Here is a 21611-nt window from a genome sequence, read left to right as displayed (position 1 = left end):
GAAAACAGAATGAGGCTCTGAATACCAAGCCTTAGTGCTGTCTCTATCGCCTTCCTCGCTAGATCACTGGGTGATCCTGGGCAAGTTTCTTCCTTTCCCTCAGCTCATTTCCTCATCTGTAATGTAAGTGACTAGACAAGATAGCCTATGATGTTCATTGTAACTCTAACTTTTCTTCCCAAAGCAAATAGCTGGAAAAGACACTGTGCTTACAATATGCAACAAATAAAAACAAAAGATTTTTAAAAACCCCTAGTGTAACTTGAATTGTTACAAATAAGCAGTGGTACATCATAATTTAACAAAGCCCTTTTGTGATTTCGTTTTTTAAAATCACGTCAAGTTTTATTTTACTTCATAATAAGATAATGGGAGATAAGTGTTAAATGGGTTCATAAAATAATGTTTGTAAAAGACACAGTAATCCAAAATAGGTAATTTTTATATTAGTAGTTCCCTTTACTGGGGGGGAACAGATAAAAGAGTGTTAGGAAAAGCTTCATAAAGTGGATTATATAGAATGTGCTTTAAAAGACTTTGGTGTTTTACTGAGTGAGGAAAGAGCAATATGGGGAGTTATTGTTCAAGGGTTAAAGCTATACAAAATGAGTCAATTACAGAGATAGGCTCCAAAACATAGTACCTATAGTTAACAATGAGGTATTTTGTATTTAACAATTTGTTAAGAGGGTCGATCTTAGGGATTCTGACAACAACAACAGTAAAGGGACGTAGGAAACATTTGGAGGTGATGGATATATTATTACCTGGATATTGGTGTGGTAACAAGATAATATATATGTGCAAACTTGCCAAACTATATCCATTAATTATGTACTGTTTGTGTATAACAGTTTTACTTCAGTTCCTACTATATTGCCTGGCAAACAATAGATGTATAAAGTGAGATCAATGATTATTGCATGTGCATGTCAAAAATAATAAAGAAAGCAGGTGACAATAAAGACATCCTGAATCTTTGGGAAATAAATAGCATTCACCTGCTTTCTATTCCATTGAGATATCACCACATTTATGTACTTGTGTGTCCCTGGAAGTTTCCTGTGGGAGATTTAGTTATTCTCTTTTCGTTAGGCTCTTCTGACCAAGAACAAATCACAGACTCAGAGAGCATCATAAAAAGGCCCAGACCCACAATGCCCAGAGAATCCAGGCTCAACCCACATTGATGCTGGCCCTTCAGCCGTGAGACTCCATTTGCTTCTCCTTATTCTCCTTCTTTTTTCAATTCTCTTATCCCCAGGTAATTTGGTAGCTGATTACTATAAGGTTCTGCAGATGAGAAGGCTATATCCCTGGCCAGACAAGATCCTAGAATCAGTCCTGTGGGTTCAAGAACCTAATATTTACAGCTTCACTAGGATTATAATAGGGAAAAATAGAAAAGAGACTCATTTAGCAGTAGCTCCTGTTGATAAGATTCCATCCATGTCTTTTGACCTAGTGAGTGGATATAATAATGGATGCTGCTGAAATTCAATCCTGTGAGAGGAAACTGCCTGCATATAAATTTCCATGCCCCACCAAGCATCTCAAGATACAAAGTAAGGATACAACAGGACATGACCTCAATGAGATGCCTTTGCGGGACATGGAAATTTATATGTAGGCAGTTAAATCTGACAGGATTGAATCTCTGTGGCATCTATTATTATATTCACTTACTAGGTCAAAAGAGATGGTGGAATCCTATCAATAGGAGCTACTGCTAAATGAGTGTTGACAAATCTGAAAGTTTCATTCTAAGAGACAAATGGAAAAATTATAATCCTAGAATAAGTGAAAATTTTATGAGAGACTTTTCAAAATAAATTATGATTTATGTGGTTATGAATAAAAAATGATTTGCAAAGTGAAACTGAGGACCAGAAAGGAGAGTTAAAGGAACTTCAGACAAGTGAATTAATAAGGAGCAAAGACACCAAGAAGTGCTGCTCACGGTATATTACAGGTAACCACACAGAAATGGGTAACATAACTTTCAATACAAAAATGGCTAAAATTTAATGGCTAAGCATGCATTTTGGGGGCTTTTGGAAAAAAAACAGCATAATAACCCTAAAGAAGATAAAGGGAAAATTATAAATACAAAATATAAATTAATGAAATAAATGAGAAAAAACTAATATTTTAAAAAATGTTTTTCAAAAAGTCTAATACACTTTATAATAACCTGGCAACGCTGAACAAGAGAAAATGAGAACATGCTTAAAATAACTATTGCAGGAATGAAAGGTTAATATCAAAACAGATGTTTCAGAGATTCAAATAATTTTTAAATTTGTGCATTATATTCCCTCTTCACTGTGTACTTGGGGATTTTCCTGTTGCAGTTCACTATATCATGACTGTGTCATCAATTTTGATGCTAGTAAATGATTACCATCAGCATACAAATATGCTGTTGTTTTTCTGATCTAAGAAAAAGAATGTCCTTGCTTTTCTTCTGATGACAGCTGTCATCCCATTTTTTGCTCTACTTTTCAGCAAAACATCTTAAAAGAGCTGTCCATACTCTCTGTCTTCAATTCCTCTCCTCTCATTGTTTCTTAAATATATCCCAATCAGGCTCTCTCCCCCTTTTTCGATCATGATATTGACACCACTTTTGTCAAAGTTACGAATAATCTCCACATTGCTAGATCCAGTAATCATTTTTCACTACAACTTTAATTGGCCTATTAGCAGCATTTGACACAAATAATCACTTCCTTCTTCACAGTATACTTTCTTCACTTGGCTTCCAGGACAGCACATTCACTTGAGTCTCAGCCTATCTCACTGGAGCTACCACTTCGGCTTCCTTTGTTTCTTCCTCATCTTTTTGCATCACACCTCCTATTGGAGAGCTCCAGAGCTCAGTTCCTGGTCCTCTTCTCTTCTCCCTCACCACACACTCTTTGGAGGGGCTCAGCAAGTCTCATCCCTTTAAATTCTCCTTTTGGACCTCCTTCTGAACTCCAGGCTTATAATAAATTATCCAACTGCATAACTGATATATCTACTTGGACACTTGATTTCAAAAGTAATATATATCCAAAACTGAACTCATGATTTTCCCTCAGAAACCTCTACATACAGATTTTCTCTTCTTGCAGAGTGCCATGGTCAGCATTGGAGCTTCTCTTAGCTTTCCTGTCCACTTTCATCCTCAGCAAGCCTCTATCTCTGCACCTCAAGAATCTCTCAGGGCTCCCATCCCTTGCCCAACCACGGGCAGTAGCTGCCTCACACTCAGTGAAAGACCAGAGAATCTACTTCTCTCAGCTACCTGCCCTCCCCTGCCTTCAGACCTCATCAGGCCTCTCTTCTTATGCACCTGTGAGAAAAGAGAGTGAAGGGGGGATTCTCTCAGCTCCCCAACCCACTCCCCAGTAACAGAGGATTTTCCCGATTCTCACAGTGTGACCTTTACCTTTCTCAGACCTCAAATTGCAGCAGTTCCTACATGCCTGTCCCTCAAAAGTGTCTCAGGTAGTTCACCTGCTCTCCATCTGATCTTACCTAGGAGCACACAAGATAGGTCATGAAAAAACCATTAGTGGGGCCGGGTGCGGTGGCTCACGCCTGTAATCCCAGCACTTTAGGAGGCCGAGGCACTGTAATCCCAGCACTTTGGGATCACGAGGTCAGTGGCCAACACGGTGAAACCCTGTCTCTACTAATACAAAAAATTAGCAGAGTGTGGTGGCACGTGCCTGTAGTTCCAGCTACTCGGGAGGCTGAGGCAGGACAATCGCTTGAACCCTGGAGGCGGAGGTTGTAGTGAGCCGAGATCATGCCATTGCACTCTAGCCTGGGTGACAGAGTGAGACTCCGTCAAAAAAATAAAAAAAAAAAGGAAGAAAAGAGAGAAAGAAAGAAAGAAAAGAAAAGAAAGAAAGGAAAGAAAGAAAGAAAGAAAGAAAGAAAGAAAGAAAGAAAGAAAGAAAGAAAGAAAGAGAAAGAAAGAAAAGAAAAGCATTAAAGCATTAGTGAGTGAGTGAGTGTGTTTGGGCCCCTACAGATGCTAAACTATCACAAGCCCACATTCAGCCTTTCAACATTTGCTTGAGGTTCACTTGTTTCCTTCTTATCTCCATCAGGGGCAGCTTCCTCCTGCTTCTGCTGCTGCAACTCAGGTACACACAAATCATCTGTGGATCCGTTCTTTTTTCAGTAGGGCTTCATTACTCTGAATTTAAGTTAATTAGCTTTTTTTGAGACCTCAGCTCTGTCTTTTAAAATGAAATCTATGATCTATAGATTATCCAGCTTATTCTCTTTGTCAGGGCAAGAGCATTTTTCTATAGCTTTCTAAACTTTAAACAAAAGTAAAAGTTTGCTTCTTTTCAGAATCCCCCCATGTCAGAAAGTATTGCTATTATCATCAGTTTAGTGATATTTATGGAATTCCAAGTTGACTCTGAGATCAGCTTTTGGGTTAAATTCTTTCTTCCTGATATATAGCCTTTGAAATTTTATTTGCTGCAGATCTCTTGATAGTGAACAATTTTAGTTTTTATCTGTCAATTTCATATTGTTACTTTTGTTCTTGAAAGACAGCATTACTGAGTACCCAATTCTATACTAACAGTTATTTTCTCTCAATATTTGTTGATACTAGTTTACTCATTTTTAGTTTTTGCTTTACTATAATAATCAGATAAATATTATTTCATTATAAATTGTCCTTTTTTCAATGTTTATATGGTCTGGTCTTTGGTTTTAATGTTTTATAATTTATAATTTAAGTAATGTGGATTTATTTTTATATCATCTGTTAGAAATACGGTCTTCGAATCCATGGATTTATACTTTTTCCTAATTTCTTTTTGAGAATCTCTTGAAACGCTGAATCCTCTTACACCTTTCTCCCCCCATATTTGAATTAAATAAATGTTAGACCTTGTGTTTCCATGCTACATTCTGGGTATATCATTTAAGCATTTTTTTCTTTACTAATTATCCTGTTACCTATATCTAATATATCATTAATAACTTGCATTAATTGTTAATTTTTTTTAATTCAGACCTGCCTTTTTGTTTTGTTTTGTTTTTTTGGAGACAGAGTCTCACTCTGTTGCCCAGGCTGGAATGCAGTGGTGCAATCTTGGCTCACTGCAACCTCCACCTCCCGGGTTCAAGTGATTCTCCTGCCTCAGCCTCCTGAGTAGCTGGGACTACAGGTGCCCACCACCATGTTCAGCTAATTTATATATATATAAACACTTTTTTTTTTTAGTAGAGACAAGTTTTCACCATCTTGGGGGTGCTGTTCTTGAACTCCTGACCTCGTGATCCACCTGCCTCGGCCTCCCAAAGTGCTGCGATTACAGGCATGAGCCTTCACGCCCAGCCAGACCTGCCCATTTTTTCTATCATCTATATTGTTTTACTATTGTTTTTACTTCTTTGTAAGAGTAGATTGTTTCTTTAAACAATCGATACACAGCTGCTTAATTATTTCTCCACATTGACAATTTCAATACATTTAGTTTTCAAGGATTTAAATGTGCTATTCATTTCATTAAGTTTTATTCATGGTGTCTTGCTTACCTGATCATTTTTAATACTGAACTCGTGGCTCATCCTTAATCTGCCATCATTCTACGGTCTGAAATGAGAATGCTATTATCCAAACTTCCTATGTGAAACTGACTCAATGCTTTATCTCAATATAGAAGTTCCAGGATTAACGAACTGGAATTTCTGATGGCCCAAGAGTCAGTAGTACCACCATTAGCATTGCTGATAATAGCAGATCTTCCCAGAAGATCTGGGAAACCCTCACACCCCTCCATCAGCTAGCCAATACAAAGTGCCCAGTGCTCAAGCTCCAGTTCACAGTCTATTTTTGTGTTTGAAAGAGGAGATATTTTAAGAACTTGCCTAACCGTTTTCAAGAATAGAAATGTTTCAAAGAGATCTCTAAAATGTATTTGTTCGATAGCAGCAGTCATTTGAGAGCAGCTAACTTGCAGTCATGGCCAAAAGCCTAAATCTTTCTTTCATTCTAATCACACCTATTTTGTATCTTTTGGAGATATCTCAGATTCAGATGTATTCATACTGTTCTATGATTTGGGACACTGCTATAGATTCTTCAAAATGTTACAACATTCCAATGGTATTTTGGGAGGTATAGAAGGAGAGGGAAAACAATGGGCTCAAGTCTCCCCTGACTTCTCTTCTTACAACCTATTTCATTGTCCAAAACTTTTAGAACTATATTAATACAACATTGACAGTGGGTATTCTTCTTTTCCTTCTTATTTTAATAGGATTGAATGAAGTGTTTTGCTATTAAATTGCTATATGAGTTGTAATCAGACAAATTTTGACTTTGTAAAGGCAATATTCTTCTCATTATTTTAAAATGTTTACCAGGATTCACAGTATTATTTTCAATTCTCCCCGTTCAAAGGCATATTTAAATAACTTGATGAAAGGAGAATATTATATATGTTACTCTGCTATGGAAACAGAAAATCCACCACCAAATTGTATTCTAGATACTTTGTACACCAATTGCACCATCTTTTTTTATCTAAGACATTCGATTCTTCCACAGGTGGGAGCACATGAATTATTATCATTTACTACTTGTAGTTTTCACTACAGACTTTCAGACTTATGGTGCCTAAAGGAAATAGAATGCTTCTAGCTGGGTTTAAAAGCTACAAATAAACAGAGGAAATATACACTATTTTGAAAGTACCACTTGAGTGTTATGTATGTATTTCAATATTATGTTGCTAATTTTAATTGTTCAAGGTTAAGGAGCTTAAACCTCCTCCTCATGCATTCCTGAATCATCCATTACTCCCACACATACATTGTTTGATACAGCATAATCCTAAGTAAGTAAAGATGCGGCAAAATGAAAAAAAATAAAATAATGTTATACCATTCTCATCTAGGAATGGCATCAGTAGACAGATGTGAATAAAAGTAATGTGATTATAATTCTAAAAATCATATTTAATAAGATCCATTTATTATTAAATGAACATTAAATTATTTAATGTATAGTAAATCCTTAACACAATGAAAACTCTTAATGCACAGTGAGACCAAATTGAAGGTATTAACTGTTTTCTTCCTAATCCTTGCTTTAGTTGTTATTTCCACCAGACCGTCACTTTATTTTAAGGATATTGTAATAGCACAAAGCCATCAGCTTTACCATTAGAGAGATCTTCATTAAATTATCTTTGTTGTAATAAAGGTCATCTGGAGGAAATACTGGTCTGAATACAATAACAAATGTTAAGCTTTCTAGCATTTTCCACTTTTAGATACAAATTGAAAGAATCATTTATAATGTCAAAAACACTTTTTTCTAACTAATCTATTCTATGACTAAGACACTATTAGCAATAAAAGTAGATAGAGCAAATCTAAATGTGGAGAGAAAAAGTAATTTCTACTTATGTTTAAACAGATGAAAGCATGAATAGATTGAAAGCCTGAAATACTAGCTTGGGGGAATAATGTCACTTTCGGGGAGCAGGAGCAGGATATACCAGCCTTTAGCTCTACACACTCCCCCCAAGAGAAAAAATATATAGATAGTTATGTACAAACCAAAATAGCCCTGGGAGGGTTCAAGGGACCATTTAAGAAACTATGGCAGCACAGTGAAGCCAAAAAAAAAAAAAAGAGAGAGAGAGAGAGAGAAAGAGAGAGTGAAAGAAAAAAAATAGCCATATAGAGAAAACAGCTGCTGAAATCAGCATACCTGAGATGCGAGAAACATCTTTTTTGGCTAGAAACAAAAGCAGAAAGGGACTATCTGTATCAGCCACAAGGTGGAACCACCATGGCCCTCAGTAACCCACTCTGGCAGAAGACACTGACATTTTTTGCCACTGGAGTAAGCAACATCCCTTTCTGACAGAAAACCCAGAGAAAAAGATGAAGATGTACCATCTCCTCCACATCCCTTTTCCCCACCAAAAATGCACTGACTGTTGGGCCAAACCAGGATTGGAACTGCTACCTTTCTTAAACTGCATGTGTCTCTGACATATGAGCAGCAACCATTTCAAGAGCTCCCACATAAAAATGCTCATACTAAATTTATTCTGTTACTTAAGAGTGTTTATGGATTTGCATTCCATTTGTGGACTAACTATCTCACTGGATCTTCTTTCCTGCAGTAAGAGGTGGTTTGGGTCCTGCGGAAGGTCATTGTCTCAATTTGTCTGGTGTTTGCAGAAGAGATGTCTGCAAAGTAGTAGAAGATCAAATTGGTGCCCGCCGAAGAAGGATGAAGGGCTGTAGAGCTTGGTGGATTTTAATGCCAATTCCAACAACACTTATCATGTCAGATTATCAAGAACCCCTTAAACCTAAGTTGAAATGAAACTGAGACAGAATAAAAATACATCAAAAGTGCAGTTATTTGCATCTAAGAATATTAAAATATATATATTAAGTACTTCCATCTTGATAACCGTCTTGCATTTTCACGTATCAACATAAATGAATAAATCCTAATTTCAAATATACCCAAGTACTATTTCTTTGTGAATCATTAACAGATCTTAACAAAACTTTTAAAAATGAGAAAATCATTACTTTTGTTTTCCAAGATGGTGGATTGAAGGCATTGTTAGTGTGCCTCTTGCACTTGGAAAGACAAAATGGTGTGTAGAGACTCACACTGTGAACTTTCTTTGAAGAAGCTACACAGGAATTTAACAGGAAAATTGAAATAAGCCACAGACCATTTGAAAGAAACAGCAGGATGCAGCTTACACCATAAGCTAGGCAGAAAATTGTAAGTTTCCAGGGTGTGACAGGAGGGTAAACTGACTCTAAGATATACACTTCCACTGGGAAACCTATCAATCCAGGCCGTGAGGGAAGGCCTTAACCCTACTCAGCGCTGGAGCTGATTTAGGGAAGAGTGGTGAGTATATGAGGAGTGGCATTGGGATGTGCTTTGAATCTCCAGCACATTCCCAGTTTCTGGTAGAATGGAGGGAAGCCATTTCTGATTCTACCTTAGACAGGACCTCCTAGAAGTCTGCCAGCTAACTCAGATGGTGGTCACAGGTTGAGACAACCTCCCAACTGAAATGTGTGATATAATCTTGACTGGGGACAAACTCCCCAGGCCAGAACTGAGAGGTGAGTGGGAAGTGTGCTGCAGCAGCAAGCACAGCAACTGGGGGCCCCTGCTCTGCAGGTGGATCAGGAAGGGTGTGGCCTGAAGGTTGCAGTTGCTGTCTCCATAGGGGAGACTTACAGTATGGGCCAATTTTGAGTTCTGAGCTCAGACTTCTTGAAACTTAGCTAGCTACTCCCATTGGAACACTGTGGGTGTGAGATCTGCCTTGCCAAGTGTGTGGGAGCTGGATGGGGCTTACTACCAAGCTGCTACTCCCCATTCTTCACATGGACTCTCCTTGTACAGAGGCAGAGACAGCTTCACTTCTCTCTGGAGAATTACTCCAGTGGCCCAAGAACTGCCTTCCAATTCCCACTGGAGCCACTGCTTGTCCCACACATAGAGAGCCAGAGCATCACCTTACCTGACCTAGTTCCCACCTGGCTTTGCTCAACCACCTACCCTGGTAGATTAACACAAATAACAGAAGAAACTTTTAGAAGCTCTATGGCTCCACCTATTTCCTGAGACACCAGAGTGCCTCCCATGGGTAACATAAGGCAAGTCCAAATCTCACCACTACCATCACAGCTGGCAGTCTTTTGGAAGCACCACCTCCTGGCTGAAGGCCTACTGACAGTCCTTTACAGCATCTGCAGGTAGAATAACATAGCACCCAGGAAGGAGAAAAGTTGTGAGTGACCACAACTGTTACCATTGCTTGCATCATTCTGGCTAAGCAGGAGGCCCTGAGTCTGTCCATGTGATGAGTTCATTACTACTACACCTGGCATTTGAGAAATCCAATACACAACACACTAGGACTATTTATAACCGAGGAATCTTTCAGAGTCTACATCACTCCCCTGCCATCCCCATCTGATCAGCTGCTGATACACACTGCTGTGAGACTTGAGGACAGATTATATCACTGGATCCATTGCGGACATTCTTGAGCACCAGCCTGGTGTGCGGCAGCCCCACTGGGTAGCTAGACCCAGAGAAGCAGCAGCAGCATATGCAGTAATCTGAATTTCAGGGCCTCCCACTCTGAGGAAAGAGGAAGTGCACCACATCAAGGGAGCACCCTGGGGACAAAATAATCTAGATGGCCTTGAGTCCCAGAACATTCCACTTGTGGGAAGTTGTTTGGTGGTTTGTTTGTTTTTGTTTTTTTTCCAGCAGAGGAACATGTGCATGCTAGGCTCAGCGAGGAAAGTCTGTAGCTATATCTCAACAATCAGGCAGCCTTCATGCTCAAGAAGAGTCTTGGAGAATGGAGACTTATTTTCCATCTCATACACTACTGCAGACACAATAGTACTGTACTCAGAGCCAGTGTACTGAGGTGAGTGGCCATAAAACCTACTGAGACACCAGCCAGGACACCTAAAGGAGTACTTGCATTACCACTCCCCCAACCCCAGGCAGCACAGCTTGCAGCTCCGAAAAAGACCGCCTCCTTCTGCTAGAGGAGATTAGAGGAAAGAGTAAAAAGGACTTTGTCTTGCATCTTGGATATCAGTTGAGCCACAGTAGGATAAGGCCCTGGTCAGGGTCATGAGGTCCCCATTGTGGATGTAACTAACTTTGTGTTTGTTTTTTTTTAATTTTATAGGCTGATAGGCAGAAGGGACTTATCTCAAATAAGACTTTGGACTTGGAGTTTTGAGTTATGCTGGAATCAGTTAAGACTTTGGGGGACTGTTGGGAAAGCATGATTGGTTTTGCAATATGTATAAAAGACATGAGATTTGGGAGGTGCCAGGAGCAGAATAATATGGTTCGGCTCTGTGTCCCCACCCAAACCTCATCTCAAATTATTATCCCCACACATCGACAGAGGGACCTGTGATCGCCATGTGTCGAAGAAGTTTACTTCATGCTATCCTCATGATAGTGAGTGAATTCTTAGGAGATCCGATGGTTTTAAAAGTTGGAGGTTTTTTTTTCTGCTCACTCACTTCTCTTTTTTGCCACCTTGTGAAAAAAGGTGCTTGCTTCTGTCTTGCCTTCCACCATGACTGTAAGTTTCCTGAGGCCTCCCCAGCGATGCAGAACTGTGAATTAATTAAACACCTTCCCTTTGTAAATTACCCAGTGTGGGGTAGTGTCTTTACGACAGTGTAAAAATGGACTAATACAGGTTCCCTGAAATATTCTGAGTCCCTTTGGAGGCAAGAATCTCTTTATACCAGCATGGTATACTGATGAAGTACATCCTGATCTCATGGGCTGAGAAAGAATTTATACATACCCTTTATGTGTCAACAACTCTATGTGCAGGCTTTTGATCCCCAGAATGGGCTTTCTTGCCACATCTAGTCTATCTAATATTTTTCTAAGCCAACTCAATGTCTTTCATCCACACTGGGATAGGTCCTAAATTGCTGTCTGTTGCCCACCTGAGATAATGAGAAGTTGTTAAATTAGGTGTGTGTGACCCAGATACGTCTATCTGGAGTGGCAGGAGAGGGTCTATCTGTTCACAAGAGTCTCTGCAACATTTTCCAAGTCAGTTCAGAAGCTTATTGATTCACCTTTGCAGGCAATGTAGCCATGAGAAAGGTCTCCAAAAATTTCTGACCTTCTGGAAATTTTAAAGTCTCTGCAGGTGTCCAGAGGTGACTGTAGCTGTACAGAAAGTCACTGCCTGGATAACTGGCCTGTTAAAGCAAAAGCAAAATATGCTAAGCCCACTAAGGATACCCAGAAGCCATGGTGTTCAGTTAATTTTTGTCTTTCTTGCAGGTGGAAGAATACTGAGGATTATGCCCTCCTATAGCCAATGAAGGTTACTCCAGTGCCTAGATGTACCAGTCAAGAGAGGCCATGGGAGAGCAGATGGCAGAAGGGCAGCCAGGTCCTTTCGCTGGGGTTTACTGCTTGTCATGAGCTCTGCTGCTGGGCAGCATGTGTGATTTCTGACTCCTGCCATGTCCTCAAGAAGCCTTGCCACATCAGCCAGCTGTCCTACCTCCTGAAAGCTGGTGCATGTTTGTTAGCATGGAGATCCAGAGCAAGAGTCACTTTAGTATTTATCCATAGAGTCCCCATATGTGCACATGCCTACCTGCAGTTTGTTTTTCCTGTTTTTCTGAATGTTAATCTTTGCCTTCTGGAACTCAATATTACCCCATTTGGCCAAATATGGGATAATTGTCAGGGGAAACTGCTCTTTAGGTCCCAAGTCCACAGGGTTAGTAGTACTATCAATATTAAAATTATTAATTATGGATATTAGTATCATAATAATCATCATCATTCCTGTTAATACTCATCAATATGTTTATTATTACTATCATTAAGATGGTTTATTAATGTTATTATTCAGTAATAAATGTTTAGTTTCTCCATTCACTCAGTCGAACTGGAGACTGACTCCAGATATGACGATGGATATGACTGCATATGACTATGAGGGTTACCCTGCAGATATAGACATGAACAGCTGTCCCAGAGACAGCTCTTGCAGCCACCAATTGCTCTTTCATAGGATGAGTTCCTTACAGGAGAGAAGGGCTGATCTCCATGATGTGGTTTCCTCAGGGTCTCATTAAGGGCTGGTGATACAAGAGCACTGCCTACCCCTCTTCCTCACGTGGGAGTGGTACATTCTCTGTTGCCATGGCTGAGATGGCTCCATCTTGAACATATAAATTCCAGGTTGTAGAAGCAAAAAAGCAAAAGATGCATTGGATCTGCATAGGGAACTGCAAGCCATCCTGCAACCTCAGGACACAGTCAGAAACAACCACGCGGACCACATCACCCAAGCTCAGCTGCATGGCTCTCCGTTGGGCTAGGACGAGGACCTCTTCCACCAGGCTCAACTGGAGTCCTATCCCTGGTCCCAGGACCACAAGGAGCATCTCTTTTTTTGGAATCACACTGCTCCATTCGAAGGACAGCCTTCAGTTCTCTGTCTTCAAAAGAGGCTGCAAATGGTGCAGATTGGGAGGGAGCCACCAGCAGCATCACCCTCTAGAACTTTAAAATAAAAATGTCTCCCAGAGTGCGATATTATGCTGACCCTACCTAAAAGCACATTCCCTAGATGTTGCTTGTTGCCTGGAGTTTGAACAGCATTGTCTGAACTTTGCCCTTGAAAAAGGAAACTTACCTGGGGTAGTTGCAGGTGTAGGCCTAAATCCAGGTGTGAAGATCCTTGAACTGGGGGTGTTTCTGTACCTGTAGAGATTGCAGACTGGGAAAGGTATGGCTCTGTTCCTGCCAGACTCTCTAGAGGTTAAGAATGTGATCTGCAGAAAGACGTGAACTAGCACAGGCAACTGTAGAACATCTGCCCCCAAGAATCATAAATGCCTTTTCACTCATCCTGCAGAATGCACTCTCTACTTTAATGATAGTGTGGGATGTGACTTTAATTTCTAGGCATGGGGATTGATCTTAAGAAAAAGCAGGGAAGGTGCCTTACCTGTCCTGGGACTCTGCTCCACTTGCCAACACTTGAATGGATTCATTTGTGTGGTAGTCAAGCTACAGGAAATAAAGGGACCAGTCAGTCTTCCACACAATGACACAGAGGCCAATTATCACAAGTCCAAATCTCCATTTGTCATCCAGCTCACATTGCCGCTGTGGCACAAGGTCACATGCACTCGTGTCCAACTCCAAATAGTAGCTTCACATAGTATGTCAGCACTCTCCCATCCATCACCTCTTTTAGAAGGTCTTCCTCTGGATTGGAAATGGCCTGTGAGAAAAGATAATGACCACAGGAAGCAGTTGTTTTTTTAGGATCTGATCCACATGAGAAGGTAGGACATCTAATTTGGTCTGAGGACTTTAGCTATGCTAATATTTCAGGTAACTGACCCCTGTGTCTATAGATTTACAATGGGAATGGAGTGAGAGATGATGAAAACTGTTTCCTTTCCTAGTGAGTATGAGGCAGAACCCTTACATCATGCTCTAAGTTGTCTGTTCTCCATACAGAACCATCTCCCATTTAGAGAGAAGACATGGATTGTCAGTGGGAGCAAGCCTGAGACATGCCCGCTGGCAGCTCCCAGAAACCCCTGAAACCTGGCCACATCATGAAGTTTCCACTGTGGGTCTCATGCCTCTCTTGGTATCTTGAATTCAGAACATTTAATGTCATGGCAGGCCAGGGAACCTCCTCTGCTCTAGTTTGGCTCTCTATCGCATATTCACACACACAAACACACACACACACAAAGTCACACACACTCACACATCAACCTACTGGCAAACCAAGGTAGACACATACACACACACATACTTGCTCAATCCAGGCCAATATCCCTGACAACAACAATGCAAAAATTCCTAATAAAATACTAGCAAACAGAATCCAGCAGCACATCAAAAAGCTTATCCACCACAATCAAGTCGGCTGCATCTTTGGGATGAAAGGCTGGTTCAACATACACAAATGAATAAATGTTATTGATCACATAAACAGAACCAAAGACAAAAACCAGACAATTATTTCAATAGATGCAAAAATGCCTTTGATAAAATTCAGCATCCCTTCATGTGAAAAACGCTCAGTAAACTAGGTACTGATGGAACATATTGCAAAATAATAAGAGCTATTTATAACAAACCCACAGCCCACATCATTTTGAATAGGCGAAAGCTGGAAGCACTCCCTTTGAAAACTGGTACAAGACAAGGATGCCCTCTGTAACCACTTCTTTTCAACATAGTATTGGAAGTTCTCACCAGGGCTATCAGGCAAGAGAAAGAAATAAAGGGTATTCAAATAGGAAGAGAGAAAGCGAAGTTGTCTCTGTTTGCAGATGACATGACTTTATATTTAGAAAACCCCATCATCTCAATTCAAAAACTTCTTGAACTGATAAGCAACTTCACCAAGGTCTCAAGATATTAAATCATTGTGCAAAAATCACAAGCATTCCTTTACATCAACAATAGTCAAGCAGAGAGCCAAATCAAGAATGAACTCCCATTCACAATTGCTACAAAGAGAATAAAATACCTAGGGATACAGCTAGGAGTACAAGGGATGTGAAGGACCTCTTCAAGGACATATGTAAACCACTGCTCAAAGAAATAAGAGAGGACACAAACGAATGGAAAAACATTCCATCCTCATGAATAGGAAGAATCAATATTGTAAAAATGGCCATACTGCCCAAACTAATTTATAGATTCAATGCTATACCCATCAAGCTACCATTGACATTTTTCACAGAATTAGAAAGAACTATTTTAAATTTCATATGAAATCAAAGAATACCCCGTATAGCCAAGACAATTGTAAGCAAAAATAACAAAGCTGGAGGCATTACGCTACCAAACTTCAAACCATACTAGAAGGCTACAGTAACCAAAACAGCATGCTACTGCTGCCAAAACAGACATATAGACCAATGGAGCAGAACAAAGACCTCAGAAATAACACCACACATCTATGGCCATCTGATCTTTGACAAACCTGACAAAAACAGGCAAGGGAGAAAGGATCTCCTATTCAGTAAATGCTGCTGGGAAAACTGGCTTGCCATAGGCAGAAAACCAAAACTGGACCCCTTCCTTACACCTTATACAAAAATTAACTCAAGACGGATTAAAGACTTAAATGTGAAATCCAAAACCATAAAAACCCTAGAAGAAAACTTAAGCAATACCATTCAGGACATAGGCATGGGCAAAGACTTCATGACAAAAATGCCAAAAGCAATTGCAACAAAAGCCAAAATTGACAAATTGGATCTAATTAAACTAAAGACCTTCTGCACAGCAAAGAAACTATCATCAGCATGAAAAAGCAACCTACAGAATGGGAGAAAATTGTTGCAATCTGCCCATCTGACAAAGGTCTAATAACCAAAGTTGACAAGGAACTTAAACATATTTACAAGCAAAAAAACAAACAACCCCATCAAAAGTGAGCAAAAGATATGAACAGAAACTTATCAAAAGAAGACATTTATGCAACCAACAAATATATTTTTAAAAAGCTCAACAACACTGATCATCAGAGAAATGAAAATCAAAATTACAGTGAGATACCATCTCACACCCATCAGAATGGTGATTATTAACAAATTAAGAAACAATAGATGCTGGTGAGGCTGAGAAGAAAGAGGAACGCTTTTACACTGTTGGTGAAACTGTAAATTAGTTCAACCATTTTGGAAGACAGTAGGTCGATTCCTCAAGGATCTAGAACCAGAAATACCATTTGACCCAGCAACCCCATTACTGGCTATGTACCCAAAGGAATATAAATCATTCCACTATAAAGACACATGCACACGTATGTTTATTGCAGCACTATATACAATAGGAAAGACATGAAACCAACCCAAATGCCCTTCAGTGCTAGATTGGATAAAGAAAATGTGGTACATATACACCAAAAAATACTATGCAGTCATAAAAAGGAATGAGATTATGTCTTTTGCAGGCACATGGACGAAGCTCGAAGCCATCATACTGAGCAAACTAACACAGGAACAACAACAAAAAAAAACAAATACCGCATGTTCTCACTAATAAGTGAAAGTTGAACATTGAGGAAACAAGGACACAGTGAGAGGAACAACACACAACACGGCCCGTTGAGGGCTGGGGGTGAGGGAAAGAAACTTACAGGATAAGTCAATAGGTGCAACGAACCACCATAGCAAAGGATACCTATATAACAAACCTGCTCATTCTGCATATGTATCCTGTAATTTTTAAATTTAAAAAGAGGAAATAGATACATACATACATACATGCATACATACATACATACACAAGTACATACTTTTGAAAAACGTCTATACAGCTCGGATCTTCATTCCTGGTAAGCCAAGGAACCTGGAGAAACACCAGAATTCTGTCCCTCTGAGAATGCCGGACAGGTTTACCTTCATCAGCATAAAATTTTGGAACAAATGTGGTAACTGCAGGTTCTCCCCACAATGAGTAACTGAAAATTGAGGCAGTATTTCAGATCCTAAAAAAATTAATGAAGTAATTCGCCACACATTTGGGTTGTTTTTGCCTTTTCCTACTATGAAGAGTGCTAGTAGGAAGAATGGTGTACAAGTATCTGTTTGAGTCCCTGCTTTTAGAATCCTTTGCTTGTTTGTGTGTTTGTCTGTTCTTTCTTGAGACAGGATGTCACTCCAGTCAGCCAGGCTTTTCCAGTGTGTAATTTTTGTTGTTTCCTTTTGTCAAGTTTTAGAAGTTGTTATTTTATTTCTATTGAATTTTAAGGCATTTTTAGATATGTATTAAAACATTATCACACATGCCGTGTGTTACATTGCAATTATTTTCATCGTTCCTTTAAGAAACAAAAGTTTTTACCTTAGATATCTTCCAATTTGTGAAGCTTTTCGGATTTTGACTTTTTAAAAAATTCTGTCATATACAAGAAACCCTTGGATTAAAAATGCCATGAATATTTCTCTTTTCTTGCAGTCATAACTTCGGTGGATGTCATCAATTAGTCTCTGGGTTATAGCATGTTTTCTTGAAAGTGTTTCACAATCTATTTTGGGCATTGAGAATTTCAACAAACTTAAGTGAATGTTTCTACATTCACTATTGGGGGGAATAGTCCCATTTGATGCTTTATTATTTGCATATCTTGCTTCCACAAGACCATTTCATGCAAAGACTTGTCTTCTCCCCAATGCCAGATCATTACAACATGATATGGAATCAACTGGCCAAAAATGGGAAGGTTATCTCTGGAATGTCTATTTGACTCCATTGATCTCTCCATCTTAATTAAGACAAAGTATATGCTGTATTAATTACATAACATTGCTGCAAATTCTCAAGTCAGAAAGTGTAGTTATAACTTCTTGTCATTTAGTCGGTGAAAGAATGATTTATCTCACAGATGCACATGCTTGGAAGTACTTCTCAATGCATACACACACATCCAGAAACAAACACACAAATACACACATACACACAAACTGTTTAATATGTACACAATTGTTAACTAGCATTGTTTCACATGAAATAAGGCAAATATTTAGCCCCTATCCTAACCCGGTTCCACTCCTATCATATTTGACCATAATACTGACAAGTAAATCTGCTTCAAATCTTCCATAATCACAATGTAAGCTGTGTCCATTAAATTCTCTGAGGAATGCAAGAGGATACAACCTAAGACAAAAAAATTAATTGAATCCTGATATTTCATTAGTAAATAGGGTAATTGAGGGATAAATGTAATGGTTTCTGTGGGTGGACAGTAGTTAAATAAGGGCTGATGCAGCAAGATACTTAATTATTTAAAGGTATTTGAAAGAAATTGAAACACAAGAGTGGGTGTATTCAACTAAAACAAAATCAGAAAGCCCTGAAATAAATCTTATTTTGGGGGTAAAAAAATGGCATTAGAGGAGATTCTTGGTCAATCATCCAGCTGTGAAAGTTGCATCTTGGAAGCAGGATCCCTGTAATGCAACGACACTTGTTTATCAGTGGTGGTCTTTCAGTGGAAAAGATTTTGAAGAATGGCTCCTTCCTTTTGTGTATTTGACGATTAGATTTCATGCCAAATCTTGGGTTTTAAACTCTATTTAAACTTTAACAGAATTAAATAAAATGGCGAAAAACCAAGAGACTCTTTGATTTGGAATCATCACATATGCATTTCTTGTTAGGTACAGTTATCAAAGATGACCTACTGGAGAGACACAATTTTGGAGAATGGCCCTTACTTTTGTATATTTGTTGATTAGATTTCATAGTCCATTTCTCATTAGGTACAGAGATCAAAGTTGACCTACACAAGAGTAGAGAGGTCCAGGACAGAACTCAGGGCTCCATAGAACCACAGAATCTTGGGTGCAACTTTGCTCAAGAACAAAAATGTGCTTATTCAGAGTGTTTCTGTGTGACATGTGTGTGAACTACAGTGCAATGAGCATGACACGCAGGCAGGATATCAATTCGGCTCACCTCAAAAGCAGTTATGAGCATTAAAGGACACCAATGCCCAGGTCCCGGTTAAAGAGATGAGACTCTCCCACACCAGGTGTGAAGCCACTACATCTGGATTGCTCATGCTTCTGGGGATCATTCTCCTGAAAATGGTGGCTCCTTTCTCCCTGTGGAGCATCTTTCTAAGCAGTGCCCTTTCTTCCCCCGGGACACTTTACATCAGGCACAGGAAGCCTTCTGATGGAGCACACCTGGCCCATGAAAAGACAAGGGAAAGAAACGGGGCCAAAGGACACAGTCCTCTCATTCCACCATCCTCCTTAAAATTATCCTAATTTCATGGGCCCTGAAGCCAGGGCTGTTTCTTTACACCTCGAGGCCTTGGCGCCGGGCCTCAATTCTGCCCTGTTCCTTACAGTCTAAGACATGTTGGGAAAATCCCTACAGCCAGGATCTTCATTCCTGGTAAGCCAGAGAGCCTGAAGACACACCCAAATTCTGTCCCTCTTACTTCAGGGAACATGTCCACTTTCGTCAGCATTACAATTTTTGCACAAAATGTGCCAACTGCAATTCCAGCATACAATGCATAACTGGAAATGGAGGGAACATCTCAGATCATGAACAATCGATTCGAGAATCCAGGAGATACACGGCTTATTATTGCCTTTTCCCACTGAAACAAGGGCCAGTATTAACAATGCTGTGCTGTCCTCTGTTTCACTCCCTGCTTTTAAAAGTCTCCGATGTTTCTTCTTGAGACAGGGCCTCACTTCCGTGTCCCGGGCTTTTCTAAGTTATAATTTTCGTTGTTTCCTTTTGTCAAAATTAGAACTTTTTATTTCATCTCTATCAAACGTTGATCCATTATCACATACGTATGGAAATAGTATCACCCATGCTGTGAGATACGTTGTTTTTATTTTCGTCAGTTCTTTAATAAACAAAAGGTTATAGTTGGGATACCTTATGATTTCTCAAGTTTTTTGTTTCATGTTTTCTTAAACTGCCGTCGCACGTCCGAAAACACTCCCTATACAATGTCATGACCATCTCTCTTTTCTGGCAAACATAAATTTGCGGAATGTCATCAATTAGTCTATCGGTGATTGCATGATTTCCCCAAAGACTTTCACACTCTACATTGTGCGCTGAGTATCTCTTCAGATTTCAGTGCATGTTTCTACCACTTGGTGCTTTATTACTTGGCAATCTAGCTTCCACAAGAGCATTTCATGCAAAGACTTCTCCTGTTCTCCACTGGCAGGTAATTTCTCTCGGATATAGAGTCAATAGGCTGAACGTGGAAAGGTTATCGCTGGAAGGTCTGTTTGATTCCACGGATCTCTCCTTCCTTATTAAGGAAAAAGATACACTGTGCTAATTACTATACTTCAATGACTATTCTCAGGTCAGAAAGCGCACTTCAGACTTCTTGTCCTTCCGTCGCTGAGAGGATGATAGTAGCTGCCAAAAGTACATACTTGGAAGTACATCCCAGCACAAACACACACACACACACGTACACAAACACACATACTCACACGGTTTCATAGGTAAAGATTTCTTCCCTGACATTGTTTTACCTAAAATAAGGCATCTATGCGCCCACTGTCCCACCCGGTTATACTCATATATGTGCCTATCATCCTGAGGAGTAATTTGAAGCAGGTGTTCTAGAAATCATGATGTGGGCTGTGTCTGTTGAATTCCCAGCGATGCAAGTGGACACACCCTGTGACTCATTCCTTAATTGAGTGCTGATATTTGATTGGTTTATCGTGCACCTGATGTGTGGGTAGGGAGTTCGCGGTTGGTGGGGGTGAGTTATGGAAGGGCTGATGCGGCCAGAGAGCTCGTCATTTGAAGACTCTCTCGGAAGAGACAGCGTCTTTCTGCAACCTGCGGTCCCAGCAGAAAAACCTTGTGATCCTTGTTTCAGGCAACATGGAGGACGACTCACTCTACTTGGGAGGTGAGTGGCAGTTCAACCACTTTTCGAAACTCACATCTTCTCGGCCAGATGCAGCTTTTGCCGAAATCCAGCGGATTTCTCTCCCTGAGAAGTCACCACTCTCATCTGAGACCCGTGTCGACCTCTGTGATGATTTGGCTCCTGTGGCAAGACAGCTTGCTCCCAGGGAGAAGCTTCCTCTGAGTAGCAGGAGACCTTCTGCGGTGGGGGCTGGGCTCCAGAATATGGGAAATACCTGCTACTTGAATGCTTCCCTGCAGTGCCTGACATACACACTGCCCCTTGCCAACTACATGCTGTCCTGGGAGCACTCTCAAACGTGTCATCCTCCCAAGTGCTGCATGCTCTGTACTATGTAAGCTCACATCACACGGGCACCTCCACCATCCTGGTCATGTCATCCAGCCCTCACAGGCATTGGCTGGTGGCTTCCATAGAGACAAACAGGAAGATGCCCATGAATTTTTCATGTTCACTGTGGATGCCATGAAAAAGGCATGACTTCCCGGCCACAAGCAGGTAGATCATCACTCTAAGGACACCACCCTCATCCACCAAATATTTGGAGGCTACTGGAGATCTCAAATCAAATGTCTCTAC

General features: G+C 40.0%; 2 protein-coding genes across 2 annotated transcripts in view; one reads left to right on the top strand and one right to left on the bottom strand.

The window, feature by feature from the left end:
- LOC100978344 (ALG1 chitobiosyldiphosphodolichol beta-mannosyltransferase like 2) overlaps positions 1–21611 on the bottom strand; it is a 57207-nt gene that overhangs the window by 23497 nt on the left and 12099 nt on the right. The window contains exons 3-4 of the mRNA XM_063607064.1: positions 13714–13838; positions 13560–13621 (exon numbers count right to left, since the gene is read on the bottom strand). Of these exons, the coding sequence (XP_063463134.1) occupies positions 13560–13621; positions 13714–13838 (187 nt within the window). The remainder of the gene's footprint in view (positions 1–13559; positions 13622–13713; positions 13839–21611) is intronic.
- Positions 1141–8371, top strand: LOC134731015 (beta-defensin 109-like; the record flags this gene model as incomplete). The annotated part of the gene is made up of 2 exons (XM_063607036.1): positions 1141–1264; positions 8166–8371. Coding segments are annotated over 2 exons (330 nt in total), but the record flags the coding sequence as incomplete, so codon positions are not given.

Source organism: Pan paniscus, chromosome 7 (genome assembly GCF_029289425.2).
Source record: "Pan paniscus chromosome 7, NHGRI_mPanPan1-v2.0_pri, whole genome shotgun sequence".
Taxonomy (NCBI): domain Eukaryota; kingdom Metazoa; phylum Chordata; class Mammalia; order Primates; family Hominidae; genus Pan; species Pan paniscus.
Note: the sequence above shows the minus strand (reverse complement) of the source record. Positions and strands in the feature narration are given on the sequence as shown.